This window comes from Lampetra planeri, chromosome 35 (genome assembly GCF_965212315.1).
Source record: "Lampetra planeri chromosome 35, kcLamPlan1.2.h2, whole genome shotgun sequence".
In the NCBI taxonomy this organism is placed as follows: domain Eukaryota; kingdom Metazoa; phylum Chordata; class Hyperoartia; order Petromyzontiformes; family Petromyzontidae; genus Lampetra; species Lampetra planeri.
Window position 1 is genome coordinate 9,544,226 of NC_136141.1, and position 17,907 is coordinate 9,562,132.

General features: G+C 51.8%; 1 protein-coding gene across 2 annotated transcripts; it reads right to left on the reverse strand.

Annotated features, from left to right (window-relative positions):
• Positions 1-72: 72 nt before the first annotated feature.
• Positions 73-17,505, reverse strand: LOC144730374 (3-mercaptopyruvate sulfurtransferase-like). Of its 2 annotated transcripts, XM_078611150.1 has the most exons (4): positions 16,514-17,505; positions 5,328-5,397; positions 4,818-4,891; positions 73-1,519 (listed from the first exon to the last, which is right to left on the reverse strand). In XM_078611150.1, exons 1-4 carry the CDS (start codon positions 17,217-17,219, stop codon positions 1,485-1,487), a joined length of 885 nt encoding a protein of 294 aa, XP_078467276.1. In that variant the 5' UTR covers positions 17,220-17,505; the 3' UTR covers positions 73-1,484. The 2 variants fall into 2 exon arrangements, with proteins under 2 accessions (XP_078467276.1, XP_078467275.1); XM_078611149.1 differs by lacking the exon at positions 5,328-5,397 and having other exon boundaries at positions 16,514-17,409.
• Positions 17,506-17,907: the final 402 nt, after the last annotated feature.

Here is a 17,907-nt window from a genome sequence, read left to right on the forward strand (position 1 = left end):
CGGAAGATCGCTCAGCTGAACAAATTAGTGCCGCGATTCAATTTGCAAGTAAGTGAGAGTTCGCGTTTTAAGTCCATGTTAAAATATATTTATTTCATGGCAGCTGGTTTGTAAGTGCGGGAGTTCGTAAGTTGCGTGTTCATAAGTGGATTACAATTTTTATTTTGACATCGCGCTACGGGCATTTCCCCATCTCTAACGTCCCATTTTTTTCAGCTCCCCCAGAAATCCACATCTGACACCGTTGCACTCAGTGTTCCCTCAATGAATAATTTCCCCACATCTCGCATTCGAGGTGGTCGGTCGCCTGGCGATGTCATAGGCAGGACCCTCGTGGCAACGAGGCTTGAGATTCAAAGTTGGCAAGAACAAAGATCCCCCGATATGTCGGTGACATGGATGTGGATGGCTCCCAGCGGGGCCAACCGATCACAAGGGTGATATTTTAAACTTGATTTGAAGCTTTCGTGACTGCAGTCAACACCTAACCAGGTAGGGTGTTGACTGTTGTGTTAGCCGACTCTCTGTGTTGTATTGCATTATATTTCTACGTTTACTAGGTTTTTTTCGCATTCATTCGTACCCGATGATGATTGCTTGTGTTGCAATCGAAACGTCGTATGCTATTATTTAATTTATTTTCTTTCTACGTGACTTTACCAAAATAACCAAATAGTAAGGTGATATTTTATTTGGGTTGCCGCGATAGAATATCTCACAACGCATTATCCAATTTCATGACGTGATGATCGTCATCACAATCTGAATTTCGCATAACATTGTAAGTTTATTCCACACGTTTATATTTTTTTATTGTTTTTGTGCTTTGATGTACCGTATTGTAAATAAAGATGTCTGAAGAGCCTTTCAACTACAGTTTACTCAGCATAAGCCAGCCATATAGCTTTTCATAATAATTGCAATCTATCTTGCTTATGACGAACATGGTGCCAGCAATACTGAAAATAATTAAAAATATAACTGACTGTGGAAATTAGCAGGTCATATAATTGCTATGCCATGAATTACTCCGTAAAAAAAATTAACAAAGCGTCGATTTCATGGATAACAGCTGTGCAGTTTAAACTACCGGATTTGTCATTTCGCGGACATAAATTCCGCCAGCAAATATCACCAACGACGACAATCGCGAGGCGCGGATCCGTGTCTTTAAACAACGCCGCACCCGTGGATCTGACCCCCGCACGACGCGACCGCCGTTCAAGCGCCGCGGTTTCAAAATCCCCGCCCGCGTTCTTCAGCCGCCCGCCGTTCAAGCGTCGCCCTCGGGCCGCGCTCCGTCTCGCCCCGGCCCCGTCGCGATGTCCTCGGCGGGCGCGCGCGCCGTCCACTCGAGCAGCGAGCCGTCGTAGAGGGCTCCGTCGGGAGCGCCGCACAGGCGAGCGGCCAGCAGCAGCACGCACGCCGTGACCCCCGAGATGCACGTGGCCACGAAGGGCCGCTCCAGGGGCACCCCGCACCGCTCAAACTTTGCCCGCAGCGCGTCCACGCCGAGCATCTGCGGCAGAAAGTGGTAAACGCGTGAGGACCCCCCCCCTCCCCTCTCTCTCTTCCCACCGGTGTGCCGGAGGCGAGCTTGCAGCGTGTCCTTCACGGCGCGGCCGGTTTTTTTTTTCCACCGGAGATTCGCGGTGCTGTGACCAAACCGTGACGTCCTCACCTCGCGTGCGCGCACTTCTGTGCGGAATGACGGAGACGTGCAGTGCAACGTCGTGTTTTTGTTGCACAGCCCTCTGATGTCCACCACCACCAATATGAAATCTGTTAATTGCTAGCTGCACAGTAACCTCATCAATAATGAACATAACCTTCATTTTCATAATCGCAAATCAAAGATTATAACTGTAATTCTAGATTTGAAGCTTTCGTGACTGCAAGGATTCATACTCTTAGGTTTTTTCGGTAAAGTCACGTAGGTAAAAAATATAATAAAATCACACTTGATACAGTAAATTTAGCTGTGACGGTTCCACCTAAAGACGGAAACTTGTGTTGCCTCCGAAACGTCGTGATTTAATATATTTATTTTCATTTGTTATTATTTTCTTTTTTACCTACGTGACTTTACCGAAAAAACCTAAGAGTATTATAACTTTGGATTTAAAGCTTTCGTGACTGCAGGGATTCATTTTCTAGGTTCTTTCGGTAAAGTCACGTAGAAGGGAAATAATAAAATAATAAAAATAAAACATAATAAAATAATTCTCACGACGTTTCGGCCACAACGGACGGCTGCTTGCGTTGTGGCCGAAACGTCGTGAGTATTTATTTTATTATGTTTTATTTTTATTATTTTATTATTTCCCTTCTACGTGACTTTACCGAAAGAACCAAGAAGGAGTATTATAACTGTACTCATTTGGAAAAAAAAGATATCAACTAATGAGAGTGGAACTAATTTTATCTATGCCCCTATTATCTGCTCAGGCTATCAGTTCCCCCAAACCTATCTGCAATAATCCTATTATATTCTTGCGTATCGCATTTTAATTCAGGAACTAATTGTCAATGTCGAAGTCTGCTCGCCTCAAGAGGGTTTCAGGAGAGGTTCGTGCAGTTTTGCTGTTCCTTCTCCATTGAAGGAGTGCAGACTTAGAGTCGATGTCTCTATGGTCCATAGTGTGGGTGTCATGGCCACATTACCACTACTGTGGCTTGTCTTTGATTGTCTATTGACAAAGGCGATGTGCGCATCAGCCTGTTGATGTTCTGATGCAGTTGATGGTGACACCACCGATGTGTCTTCAATGAATGTCAAAGACAGGAGGTGCGATGTTTGGGTCTCGAATGAAATGTTTATTCTGTACGTCCACATTGTTCCGCTCTTTTCAGCAGCGTTTTTCAGGATCTGGGTGAGATTCTACGATGGTGACAGAAGAGAGGGGATCGGGACGTAGAGGAACATTGTTGAGGTCTTGGTTGATGATGGGTCGGTGGTTGTCGTTGGCAATAAAACATGCCAACTCCCTTGCAGTTTGCGCGATGACTCTGCGGATATTTGGTGGCAGAATGTTCACCAGAACAGGGAGCCAGGGGATTGGTGTCGGTTTCAGGTTTCTGTTTAACGAGTCGGCTTTCGCGACCAATATTATTCATAATAAAGGTTTTTGGGTTAGATCGCGTAAGTATAAATGTGTCGTAATCCTCCACCACCCGACGTAGTTATGATGCGTATTGCGTTATTTTGTGTATGAGCTCCCTGACCAGGCTGGAACACAATCCTCTGCCACTGAGTGGATCAGTGGGAGGGAGGCAGTTCACAGCACATCAGCTCAGTCGCCCCAAGTCCTTCCTGTAACATTCTGTAGCAGGGCGATTCTTGACTTACAGCTTTCGTGACTGCAGGAATTCATAGTCTTGGGTCTTTCGGTAAAGTCACGTCGATAGGTTCAAATAAAATAACAAAAATAACAAAAACTACGACGTTTTGATCGCAACACAAGCAATCTGATGACGATTGCTTGTGTTGCTATTTTGTTCTTTTCTTTGAACCTATCTACGTGACTTTACCGAAAAACCCCAAAATATGGCTATTCTTGATTTGGTCTTTTCACAGATCTGTTTTGTGTAGGGGCTTGGAGGTCAGGCTGCTATCTGTCACAACTCCTCGACATCTTGGAGTGGGCTCATAGCGCACTGGGCTACCACAGAAGGACATATCGAGGGTGGCATGAACGTTCAGGTGGAAAGTCCCTGTGTTGGGTTCGGAGGGATTTGATTGGAGTCTCCAGTGATGGACACCGATCAAGTGAGATCAGCTGTTAGAGCGCTGGCAATCGTCTAGCAGTTGGTGCCCTGTGCAGCAAGGGCCGCGTCATTTGCATATATGAACTTGTGAGGTGATGTACATGGGTGGTCACGATACATGTTAATCGTGGCAATGCTGGTACAGACAGCGCTTATACTGGTAGGAGCCTCCTGGTTACACCAGCCCACAGGGGATTATTGTGTCCGTCCGTCGTGCAGGGAGGGGCTGGGTGTGGAGGGAGGGGCTGGGTGGGGAGGGGAGGGTGGGGAGGGGCTGGGTGGGGAGGGTGGGGGAGGGGCTGGGTGGGGAGGGTGGGGCTGGGTGGGGAGGGGCTGGTCACCCCGAGGGGCCCTTATAAATCTCAACGTTTAACCTACTCACGCCGGCTTGTGCCCGCCCTCACAGTCGGCCATATTTGCGATATACACCACGCCGCCGTTGACCCTGGCCATTGACCGAGCAACCCAACGTTCCTACCAGCTCCCTCCGCAGGAATGTGTTAAGGAGGCCATTGTTTCACGTTGTCTTGTGGCTTTGTTCACCAGCGAGGTGCATCCTGTAGTACGGGAATTACGGGTATTATTCGTTTCTTCCTCACTCATCATTGCGGCACTGCCATCTTCATTCATCGTAATGGTCTTCGTAAATCCGTAACCTTCTTCATTGCCATTCATTTCCACAATCATCATCGTTATCACAAACATCATCATCGTCGTCATCATAACAATCATCATCCAATTCCGTTGATGTTTCCGTCATCACCTGTTAGCAATTCAACGTACATGATTTAATTGAGCATCCACGAGTGGCTATGGACAAGGATAAATGGCTCTACACGAAATTGATATCAGTCAAAATGTTCTGTGACCTGTTTTTTTTACATTACATTGGAAAGCTCGTCCTGTTATCTGTGCTATTCCATGGGTCAAAGTTAGCTTTTCCAGTGTGCAAAATCACTCCAGGAGGTGTAAGAAATCTGAGTACACGAGTGATTGTTCGGAAATCGACGTCAGCGCTTACTGGTTAACTGTGACAAAGTCTCACTCACCAGCCCAGTGTGCGGGTCCATGACGCTGCTGAGAGGCATGCACACCGACCCAGGTATGTGGCTGGAAGAGAAGTCTACAAGACAAGCAGAGTCAAGTTAAACGTGGTGCACTTTGACTGCCAGCGACAAAGGGTTGTCATATTGTTCGACCGGGGGTTTGATTACTGGTCACGGATGTTAGCTCTGGCAAGGGAATCCAATTCCCCCACGACGTTCAGGGCAGACGATTGATAGGAGACTGAAAAATATTAAAATTATTTTGAGACGAGCTTTTTTGCCCAACAACAAGAATAGGTTTAACCCTTTCTGGCAATGAAACAGGAGGTGTTAAGATGTTCAAACACCAATTAGAAACATTTTGCAAAAATATAATAATAGGGTTTCCCTCTTTCTTTTATTTTTCGGCAACAAAACTGAAACCTTTTTACAATGATTCATGTCTGCATTAACCACAATACTTGCAGTCAAAATGCAAACAAAAAACACACTATGATAATATATTGGCATTACCCTTGAAACTGATTGGTCCACACCAAGGGACGGCTTTCTTTTGAGCCTCGACCCAATTGGTGCTCGGTAACTGCAAAAGAATTAAAAAAATGTCAACGGGTGCTCTTCACGAATGACGTGATCTGTTCGTGCTCGCTGCTTACTCTTGGAAACCACATTGCGTACCATCAATGTTTGCATGTTCACCACAAGTACGTGTGGTTAATGCAGACTTGATTCCTTGAAAAAGGTTTATTTTTGGTGTTTGAACATTTAATATCTCCTGTTTTATTGCGAGAAAGGGTAAATTCCTGCAGTCACGAAAGCTTTAAGTCAAGATAAAACCTATTCTTATTTTTTCATACTTTGATACTGGCAAAAGGTTTTATTTTATAGCGAGTAACTGCAAACGAATAAAAAAAATGTCAACGGGTGCTCTTCATGCATGACGTGATTTGTTTGCGCTCGCTGCTTACTCTTGGACACCACATGGTGTACCATCAATGAGTTTATAAAGGTATTTTATATCGCGATAGGTTACCACATACAGCAGATGGGGATTCTGAGAGATCGGTGTGAATACCAAAGGGGTTCAACATCCAGACGAGGAAACTTATTGGAGACCTTGACAGCAGCGGGAGAAACTCCCTGATCCACAGGCCCAGCTTCCTTGTTCCTCTCTGCATTCCATTGGGCTGGGCTTCCATGTGTAGTGGTGATACGCGCTGGGGTAGGGATCGTGGGTCAGCGTGTAGTGATTGGCTTTGTGTGATGGTGACGCGCGCTGACGGTGGGGGATCAGGGGTCAGCGCGGGGTCATGGGTTGTGTGGTGGTGATTGGCTGTGTGCCGGTGACGCGCTCGAGAGGGAGTGATCGTGTGGCAGCGCGGCGTGATTGGTTGTGTAGTGGTAACACGCGCTGGGGAAAACGGATCGTAGGAACAACGCGGCGTGATTGGCCAACTAAGGAGCGATGCTCACGTCGAGGTCCGCATACACTCCGTCTCCCGTGAGCGGGGACTATATAAGGGGATGCGCACAGGCGCACGGGGAGAGAGTACCAGCGAAGACGGAAGACGGAGGAAGAGGCGGAACCCTGGGACCCGGGGCCGAACGTCCGTGGGAGAGCCGGCTCGTGGGACTCGGAGGTGGTGGCCCACGCCCAAGCCGGGGTGGGCCTGTAGGCTTCACGGACGTTACGGGGCCAAGTGAAGTGTGTGTAGCCGGAGGAGTAGAAGCTACACGAGTCAAGCGAAGTGTGTGTAGCTGGAGGAATAGATGCTACACGAGTCAAGTGAAGTGTGTGTAGCTGGAGGAATAGATGCTACACGAGTCAAGTGAAGTGTGTGTAGCCGGAGGAATAGTAATTACACGTGTCGAGTGAAGTGGGTGTAGTCCGAGGAATAGAGACCACTCGTTGTATAGTGACAAGTCAAGATTTAATAAAAAGTGTGTTACTCGTCAAGGAGTTTCCTGCCGTCATTCAAATACTTCAACTGGCGTCAGAAGTGAAACAGTCTTCCAAGCATGGATAAAAGGAAGACCCGTCGGACTCACGAGATTGACCGCGAGGATAACCTTGACGACTCGGGCCAGCTGACATCGGGGGGTGAGGAAGAAGAAATGCCGACGCCGCAGGATCCGCCGAGGGTACCGGACGAGCGATTGGGGACCGAAGCCGTGCTCCGCGAGGCGCACTCCCGTCTGGCGGAGCTGCTGCTCGCCGCCGCGTCCATCCTGGCGGAGATCAGCACGTCGGGAGGAGCGGGGACGTCGGCGGACATTCAACAGGGTCGCCCCGCGGATTCCCGCCAGAATGACTGGGGGATTCCCGCCCTTTCTACTGCGCGGCCATCTTTTGGCGGGAACGGCGAGCACCACGTGGCGGCGGTTCTCCAAGCGCGCCCGCTTACGTCATCAACGCGCGCTGCGGACCGCCATCAGACACCCGCCATTGGGGCCGCCATCTCGCACACCGACGGAGCGGCGGAGAGGAACCACGAGGCAGAGGACGCCTTCATCTTTCAACAGCGCCTTCCAACATTGTCAGCCTTCAAGGCGGATGGCGGGGACTGGGCCCAATTCCAGCGCAGATTTCTGGCGCATCAGGAAATGTCCGCCTGGTCCGACGCTACGGCGCTGCGGGCACTGCCTGCCATGTTGGACGACAACGCGCTCGCGGCCTTCACGTCAGCACGGAGGTCCGACCGCTCCACGCTTAAGGCCGCGTTGGGTCTCATGGCCAAGGTCTACGGACCTCCCTCGGCGTGTCGCCATCATTTTTACGCAAGGCGGAAGGCGGACACGGAGACCGTGCTCGCCTACCGGACGGCGTTGCTGGCTCTTGCCGACGCCGCGTTCCCTCGTATGGACGAGGAGGGCCAGGACGCGATGGTCTTGGAGCAATTGCTCAAGTTGGCGCAGGACCTGGGGGTCCCCATCAACACGGCCGACGAGATCGATATTTCGTCCTTGCGGGTCGCAACAAGTATACAGGCGCACGAGGTCCTTCAACGTAAACAGGGGGTCGTCTGCAACGCTGCCGTGGCCTCAGCTCCGGGCCCGGTGGTCACCGAACCCCAAGTTGTCAGCCCACGAGAGGAGGCGTTCACCACGGGACGACCAGGGGACTGGAGGTCGGGGGGTCGTTCGCCTCTGCGATCGGCCCGCAAGCTGGAGCAACCGAGATCTCCGACGACCCTCATCACGTGTTATAACTGCGGCCTCCGGGGCCACGTGGCGTCCGGTTGCCGCGCTCCACGTCAGCGCGCCATGGGACCTCGGCTGGACGACGACCAAGGCCCCAAGTCGTCCCTACTAAACCCGGCAAGTCGCGGCACCTCACATGCTCGGCCTACGTGCACGACACACATGGGCCGTCGCGTTGCGGCGGAGGAGAGCCGGTTAGGGTTCGGGAATTCGGTTCGGCGAGGGGGATTCGGCCGGGACCGGGGGGACATTAAATGGTCGGAGTTGGGGCACAGAATAGTGGCTGCCTCGGCGGGATCATCCGTCGTTACGGGATTCATTGATGGGGTCGAGGTCAGGGTGTTAGTGGACACGGGGGCGTCGGCGACTATTATATCGGACCTCATTTACAACATTCTCCCCGTCCAATGTCGACCGCTGCTCCCAGTGGATGTGCCATTTTACGCCGCAAATGGGGGATCGTTGGGCATTATCGGTCAGATTAGGGCGTCCATTTGCATTGGAGATATAAAATTGTCGGGACCCGTTTTCGTTTCTTCTTCCTTGGCGGTTCCTTGTCTATTGGGCACAGATTTTTTGGCAAAAATGCCCATTAAAATTCTCATCGATCAGCGTTGCATTGAACTACCATCGGGTCGCTGTATTTCATTTTTGACGAACCCTACTGAAATTTGGACGGCGTGCACTACGATACAAGCGTTAGCGACACAGACCGTGCACGTGCCCCCGGGTTCACAGATGTTAATTCCCCTCCGGTTGCGGAAACCGTGGGTGGGGGAGACCTCGGAACAAGGCATGCTGTTGGGTCCTTCAAATAGGGCTGTCGGAGGTCTCGATTTGTCGGTGGCTCACACTTTGGTTCGGGCTGACAAGGACCCGTTTGTGATGGTTTTAAACGCTGGGTCGCGGCCGGCCGTTATTCAGCAGGGCACCGTGCTAGCTCACGCGGCACGGGTCCCTGCGGAAGAGCGGCTGGTTGCGCAGGTTGATCCGAGCCCCACGCGGAACATTACAGCGAGGGAGGACCTTATATGGGTTGATTCGCTGTGCGCGGACTCGAACGATTTGTCAACGGTACAGTTGGGTGCGCTGCGGGCGTTGCTGATAGAGTTTTCTGATGTGTTTAGTAAGCATAAGTATGACATTGGGTGCACGAACCTGTTACGCCACCATATTGAAACGGGCGATGCGGCACCGGTCAGGCAAAATCCCTTCCGACTGAGTCCTGCTGAGAAGGAACACGTTCAGTCGGCCGTCAACGATATGCTGGAAGCCGACATTATTTCGCCTTCTTCCAGTCCTTGGGGAGCACCTATTGTGCTGGTTAAAAAGCAAGACGGGTCCTTGCGATTTTGCGTAGATTTCCGTCGCCTGAATAAAATCTCTGTGGCTGACGCGTATCCGCTCCCCAGAATGGACGAGTCCCTCGATGCATTGTCTGGTGCGCAATATTTTTCGACTCTTGATTTATTATCGGGATTCTGGCAGTTGCCACTCGACGACGAGTCTAAACCTAAGACAGCGTTTCGGACTCCAGGGGGCCTGTTCCAGTTTAACCGGTTACCCATGGGACTTCATTCCGCTCCCGCGACATTTCAGCGCCTTATGGAGTTGGTTTTGTCGGGCTTGCAATGGGATACATGCTTGATTTACCTTGACGATGTCATTGTCTTCAGTAAGACGTTTGAGGAACACCTCCAGCGATTGAGAGGGGTGTTCTTGAGAATGCGATCGGCTAATTTAAAGTTTAAACCGGCCAAATGCCACCTTCTTCGTAAGTCCATTAGATACTTGGGCCACATTGTCGACTCTTCGGGGATCTCTACCGATCCCGCGAAGACGGACTGTGTCAGTTCATGGCCGACGCCCACGTCAGTTTCGGACGTGCGCAGTTTCATCGGGTTTGCTTCTTATTACCGCCGATTCGTTGAGCATTTCGCCACCATTGCAAAACCCTTGCATGCTCTAACGGCAAAAGGAATCAAGTTCCGATGGGGACCGGAGGAGGAGGCTGCGTTCTGCTCCCTCCGGGACGCCTTGGTGGGTGCCCCACCCTTGCGTTATCCTGACTTTGCGAGTCCCTTCTTGCTAGACACGGATGCTAGCAACACGGGCATTGGGGGGGTGCTCTCGCAAGTCGTTGGAGGAGTCGAAAGGGTGGTCGCCTATGGTAGTAGGGTATTGTCACCGGCGGAGCAGCGCTACTGCGTCACCCGTCGCGAGCTGCTTGCTATTGTTTTTTTTGTACAACAGTTTAGACCGTATCTCTATTGCCGTCACTTTACGGTCCGGACGGACCACGCGGCGCTTCAGTATTCATTGAGGGTCGCCCAACCCTCGGGCCAATTGTCACGGTGGTTGGAAGTCCTCCAGGACTATCAGTTCACGACTACATACCGTAAGGGGTTGCGCCACACAAACGCCGATGCCCTGTCGCGATTGTCGCCTTGTCACAAATGTGCGTGCTTATCGGGATCGGCGCGCTGTAAACCGACAGTTGGGGAAGGTATGGGGGCGTTGGCTGCGACCGCGGGTGCACCGATTGGGGATGTTGCCGCTACCCCTGAGGGAGAGGACTCGCTACTCTCACTGTCGCTGATTGAGTGGGGCCGTCTCCAAATGGAAGACAGCTCCCTGCTAGCATTGCGCCGCAGGGTGGGGGGTCCCGAGGAGGGCCGGGAGCGAACTGGCTCCTGGGTACTTAAGCAAGGCCTATTAATGAGATGGGATAGTTTGTCCCGGCGGCACGCACTTGTGGTGCCTTCCGCTGTGAGGGGGAAAGTTGTCCTGGCCGCACATGAACGCCTCTTGCATTTGGGAGTAAACAAAACGCTTGCTCTGCTTCAGCGTGACTATTATTGGCCGGGGATGGGGAGTGACGTGGTAAATATTCTAAAGGGATGTGTTGATTGCGCCAGACGGAAACCACCGCCCGTGGCATCTAATCCACCGCTGCAATTTATTCAGGTCTCGCGCACTAACGAGCTCGTTGCGCTCGATATTTTGGGGCCTTTTCCAGTCACGCCTAGGGGTAATAGGTACCTGTTGGTGGGTGTCGAATATTTTACCCGGTGGCCTATGGCGTGGCCACTCGCCAACCAGTCGGCGGCGGCTGTGACGGACGCCTTTGTCCAGGGCTACGTCCTGGACAAGGGGGCTCCCGAACGCTTGCTGACCGACCAAGGGAAACATTTTTCAAGTAAATTGCTGCAAGAGGTGTGCGACCTATTGGGTACTAAGAAGGTGCGTACCTCCCCGTACCACCCACAGACGGACGGGATGGTGGAGAGACTCCACAGGACTTTGACTTCTATGCTGTGCCAGCAGGTGTGTGAGGCACATGTTGATTGGGACCTGCAGGTCCCGGGGGTCCTCGCCGCGTATAGAATGGCCCCCCATTCAGCAACGGGATTTTCCCCATTCTATCTGATGTACGGTCGGGAAGCCGACCCGCCCATGGAAACGCAGCTGGGCCTGTCCGCACCACGAACAAATTCGAAATTGGCAGAACATATTAAATTTAATATCCATAAGCTGACAGAGGCAAGGGAGGCCGCACGGCTTAATTCGCGGGCTCGCCAAATTGCAAACGAGCGGTTGCGTGCACGGAAGGTGTCCGTGCACGACTGGAAACCTGGTGATAGGGCCTGGCTGCATTACCCTCAGGCACCTTTGGCTACGTCGCCTAAATTGTTGAAGCCATGGCGGGGACCCGTGGAGGTCGTGCGGGTTGCACGCCCCCAGTGCGTTCAAATAAAATGGGGAAAGCGTCATTGGTACGTCCACCCCTCCCGACTGAAACCGTTCTCGCCTCCATATGGCCTCCCTTTGTGTCGTGAGGGCCGAGCATGTGACGTGACCGACGACCCAAGGGGGGAAATGTCTCTGCCTGATCCTCACGTGTCTCCGCCTGATCCACTCCCAGGTGTCTCGGAACTGACAGCTGCCGACCACCGGCGGCCGGATCTTCGCGGCGCGACCGGTCCTTCCAGGCCCGATCCGCGCCGTCCAGAGCAGCCGGAGCCACCGGACGGTCGTCAGCGTCCCGTCCCATACGACGGACCGGCCAGGCGGACTCGCGCTAGGTCGCGCTACTTGTTATGATCTACCGATTGAGGAGTCGAGGCGGCCGGAGCGCCTCATCACTGCATGTAGTCGCAGAGACACTGGACGCGTTCATTTTCTGGAATTCGCTTTTATTGTGTTGTTCGTCGGGCTGTACATAGCTTCTTATCTAGGTGTTGTGTGTGTTGTTGTTGACTTTTATTGCGTTGGTTGTCGATTTGTACATACGTTGTTGTTGTTGTTGTGTTGTTGTTGTTGCGTTACGGGGCACACTGGGGGGTGGGGTTTTCTTGTGTTGACGTTGTGTTGTGTTGTTGTTTAGCAGCCGGGCCGGCTGCGAGCTATGTGGGAGGGGGTGATGTAGTGGTGATACGCGCTGGGGTAGGGATCGTGGGTCAGCGTGTAGTGATTGGCTGTGTGTGATGGTGACGCGCGCTGACGGTGGGGGATCAGGGGTCAGCGCGGGGTCATGGGTTGTGTGGTGGTGATTGGCTGTGTGCCGGTGACGCGCTCGAGAGGGAGTGATCGTGTGGCAGCGCGGCGTGATTGGTTGTGTAGTGGTAACACGCGCTGGGGAAAACGGATCGTAGGAACAGCGCGGCGTGATTGGCCAACTAAGGAACGATGCTCACGTCGAGGTCCGCATACACTCCGTCTCCCGTGAGCGGGGACTATATAAGGGGATGCGCACAGGCGCACGGGGAGAGAGTACCAGCGAAGACGGAAGACGGAGGAAGAGGCGGAACCCTGGGACCCGGGGCCGAACGTCCGTGGGAGAGCCGGCTCGTGGGACTCGGAGGTGGTGGCCCACGCCCAAGCCGGGGTGGGCCTGTAGGCTTCACGGACGTTACGGGGCCAAGTGAAGTGTGTGTAGCCGGAGGAGTAGAAGCTACACGAGTCAAGCGAAGTGTGTGTAGCTGGAGGAATAGATGCTACACGAGTCAAGTGAAGTGTGTGTAGCTGGAGGAATAGATGCTACACGAGTCAAGTGAAGTGTGTGTAGCTGGAGGAATAGATGCTACACGAGTCAAGTGAAGTGTGTGTAGCCGGATGAATAGTAATTACACGTGTCGAGTGAAGTGGGTGTAGTCCGAGGAATAGAGACCACTCGTTGTATAGTGACAAGTCAAGATTTAATAAAAAGTGTGTTACCCGTCAAGGAGTTTCCTGCCGTCATTCAAATACTTCACATGGAATCGGGGCGTAAGAGGGTGTAAGGCCGTCCATAAATGACGTCACGCGATTTTTGACGATTTTTGACCCCCCCCCCCTTCGTCACACGACGCCACAAAAAGTCAGACCCCTCCCTCAAATATGAAGTCACAAAGCTCTGCCCCCCTCCCCTCCCAAAAATAAAACATATTTCAAATCGCTTTAAACTATTGTCATTGTAGTGCGTATTTAATGTGGCGCTGCACTCTGGTGTTGTAGGAGAAAACATTTATTAAAAAGTCTATTAAATTAAGTAGAACGTGTTGTCTATATTTATTTCTCAACACGTCACATTTCTCAACAACAAATGTCTGACCCCCCCCCCCCTAGGTGCGTGACGTCATTTATGGACGGCCCCTAAGGAGAGTGTTAACTGTGGGGGGGGGGCTAATGCTACATTTGGGGCACAACGTGGGGCGGGATGTGAACTACATCGCCTGGTATATCGGTGGTCGTGGGTTCGATCCCGACCCTTTCGCCGGTTTGCGTGTCTCTCTCTCTCCTTGGTCGCGTGGATTTCTATCCGGGTCCTCGAGACTGCTATAGACGCACGCACGCACAAGCCCCCTCCTGCTGTGTGGAACCCACGTGGAGGAGGAGGTGGGAGGGTTTGAATTGGATCATTGGAGGGGTGGATGGGTTGGTGTGTGTGTGGCTGATGGGCCGATGAGTGAGTGAGTGTGCGCACACTGTTGGCATCAGCACGCTGCTATAATCTGCCCAGTGTGTTGTGCGTGCGCCTGTGTGTGGTGCGTGCCTCGAGCTGCCTGTGAGAGCCCAGCCTCTGAGCCGCTGCTGCTGCGTGTGCTGGCTACGCATGTGCTGCTTTCTGCTGCTGCTCGCTAGTTTGGTGGTTTTGGGGGAGAAGTTATTTTTTTCTTATTCTTCTCCGTCGTTTGTCTTATCCCCACCCCACCACCACACCCCTCTCACCCCCATCCTTGCTTAAGTGTGTGCGCTGCTTGCGGACGCCGGAGAGAGTGAGGAGCGTCTGCCATCAACCACCGCCGCTGCTGCTGCCCGGAGTCGCGTGTAGTTTAGAGGCCGACCGAAACTGAATTTATGGTTTCGGCCGAAAACGAAACCAGACCGAAAATAAAAGAAACTATGCCGAAAGAGGCCATTTGCCAACTTTCGGCGCCGAAGCCGAAACCAAATTTCGGTCGGCCTCTCTCGACTGCTATAAATTTCCACGCGATAATTCACTTCGTTGAGCAATCATTTGTGATCCAGGTCGCTTCTGAAAAAGAGCTACGTAGCTCAGTGGGCTTTGCCTGGTAAAATAAAAAATAGTTTTGTTTAGTTTTACATTCGGTGGTGCGGGCCACACCGCAGCCCCCCCCCCCTTGGCACAAAACCTGTCCACGATCAGTAAAAAACTGGCAGCCAAATCGGTTAAATTAAAAAGAAAAATAACTACATTTGTGGCTGTGCTATTACAATGACAATTAACGTCCCATTACCGATCCACTGCTGGAAGACTCCCCCCCCACCCCCCACCCCCCACGGTCTTGTCGGTCTGCAGAGTTGTTCGCTTGGCCATTCGTGCGGGTTTTGTGAAGGAGGGGTTGAGGGTCACCGTGACCCGTTCGGATATTAACTCGCCACGGATGATAGATGAACCTCATGGCGGGACGCCGGGTCCCGAATAAACGGAAGTCAAAATCGTAATTCATTAATTTATTTTTGGCGACTCTGTCCCACCGCGCACATAAAAGCCGCAACCCGCCTGGCGCGGATCATTCTGTGGTCACGTCGTGTTCAAGCGCAGCAGCAGCAGCGAAGACGAATGCGCACAAGAGCTGAACAAGCGAATGCACTCCATGCTCGGGTATGGGCAGGATCACAAGTCTTATCCAAAGCTGCTCAAACTGCCTGCAACCCCCCCGTATTCTTTCACAGGGAATTCGGGTTGTCAGGTCCATACAGCGTACAGCCGTTTCAATGCGGGGAAACAATAATAATACATTTGTGTCTATTTGTGTGTGTTTCTCCCCTTGTGATGGGACTGTAGGATGAACATTGAGATTTATCAGGGCACGGGGTGGCCAATAAGGTCTGAAGTGGTCTGTAATAAGGTAGGGCACTGATAAGAGGTTGACAGCTATTCCTTCATATAACTGTCTCCCCAATCTTGACTTAAAGCTTAAGTCTTTTATTTGTCATAACGGTATGCATAACACAGTGAAACTGCTCTCTTATCTTAATTTTTATTTGTGACCCACCAATGTCTGCAGCCAGGATCAATCGATGACAATCCTATTACCTGCAGATATTTTACGGATGAGATGCGTAACAGATGAGTTGCATTGCACCGTTAATTCCTCCTGCTTGATAATACTTCTCTTGTCCGTATGCATCTGTGCAGATAGTTTTTTTTTGCGCGGTTAAGCCATAGTCCCCACATACCGCTCGTATCAGTGCGGGTAAGAGGAGCGGCGACCCACTACTCTGTAGAGTAACATTTGTATAAACGCTTGTTACAATATGAACAGCGCATTGAAAACGAGTACTATGTTATGTACTGTTTACAAAGTGTGTTCACAAATCCACACTGAGTAACACGATGATTGACAGAGGGGTGTAAATTATTTTTTCGAAAGTGTATTTAAATAGAGGTACTGCAGGTAAGTAGTTTTCAGTTTTAAAGGCATAGTTTAACAAGACAACACTTGCCACCATCCTTCAAACCCAGTGGTGAAATAGAGCAAAGTTTTTGTTCACATTATAATATAATGTTTATGCGAGAGCCGGGGGCTTATGGGACCTCGGGGTCCCGCCATGAGGTTCATATGTGGCTAGAAAACTAACTCTGAACAGCTGATTTCCACGAAGAGCAAGCCAACTATTGCATCCCTGCACCATGCGTTATTACAATGAGACAAACCTAAAATGTTTTTATCTGTGCTTCTATCTGCTGATATCACCGGCTTGTGGGTGACCAGCATCACGCTCGTCCGCTTTTGTCTTCCCAGTGGTGATATTTACACACAGCACCAGGTACTCATTTAAGGCTGAGTCGACCTAGGGGAGGCCCAGGATCGGTTTAGATAATCGTCACCAGTGTTGGCCATGAATGGGAATTGAACTCGGGTCGCCGGGTTCGTAGCGCAGCGCGCTCACCACTGCACCACCGCTCCCCGCATATACACTCACCCAGACACACACACACGCACACACGAATGTGTCACTTCTCTCAGCTCTCCCTCAACATATCTCACCTGGCAGTAGCTGCGGCTCGCTGCTCGTGACACTGCCCTCAGGTCTTGAGTCCACCAGCACGAACTCCTTGCTGCTCATGTTGTCTCGGATCTCCTCGAAGCTCTTCAGCTGCCCCGGCAGCGGCTCGGTGGCGTGGAAGAGCCACGCACCGTCACCATCTCCTCCTCCTGCTCCTCCACCTCCAGGATGTCCCCCATCTCTGAGTCGTCCTCCAGATGCCGCCGGAGCCTTGGGGAGCCCCGTCTCGAGCGGGAAGCCGCCGGCCCTCCACGCCTCGAGGCCGCCGTCCAGCAGCGACACGGCGCCGTGGCCGAACACCTTGAACATCCACCAGACGCGGGCTGCCGTGGGGTCGGGGCTGTTGCTGTCGTAGACGACGACGTGCGAGCGGGCCGACACGCCTAGCCCGCGGGTGAAGAGGGTGAAGGCTGCGGCGGTCGGCATGGCGTGGAAGCCAAAGGTGCACTCCCGGTCGCTGCTCTCATCCAGGTCGAAGAAGGCGGCACCTGGGATGCGAGCGTCGACGAACTCCTGGTGGGCATCTCTGCCCATACCCGGCATGTACCACGACGCATCGAGTACGAGCACCGGGCCAAGTGGTGGTGGTGAAGAAGACGGTGGTGATGGGGGCGTTGAGAAGGAGGGAGAAATGTTCTCGAACAGCCATCGGGCCGACACGAGAGCCGGAGACTGAGATCCTGACATGTCGCTGGCTGGATGTGGACTGCGAGAGCGCAGTGTGGGGTGCGTGGGTGGATGGTGGTGGTGGTTTGGAGTTTATTTTGCTGCGGCTGCTGCGGCTGTTACTTAGTTACTGATCCAGCCGTGGGACCTTTGCCAGTAAAAAGCAAAAAAAATTAAATCGGTTTATGAAACTTGTTTGGAATGCTTTCCCCAAAAGCTCCACGTCGGATTGGTGGGTTGTGCAATACATATGTCTTTTATTAGGGAGATATTGGGGAGGCATTCTTGGGTATTTCGGTAAAGTCGCGTAGATAGGTTCAAATAAAATAACATAAAACTACGACGTTTCGACCGCAACAGAAGCAATCGTTATAATTTTCTCTTGATGACGATTGCTTGTGTTGGGATCGAAAAGTCGTAGTTTTTTGTAATTTTTTTGCTATTTTCTTTAAACCTATCTACGTGACTTTGCCGAAAGACCCAAGCATATGAATTCCTTCTAGATTTGAAGTTCCTGCAGTCACGAAAGCTTTAAGTCAAGATTGGAGAGACAGTTATATGAAGGAATAGCTGTCAACCCCTTATCAGTGCCCTACCTTATTACAGACCACTTCAGACCTTATTGGCCACCCCGTGCCCCTGATAAATCTCAACGTTCATCCTACAGAGTCCCATCACAAGGGGAGAAACACACACAAATAGACACAAA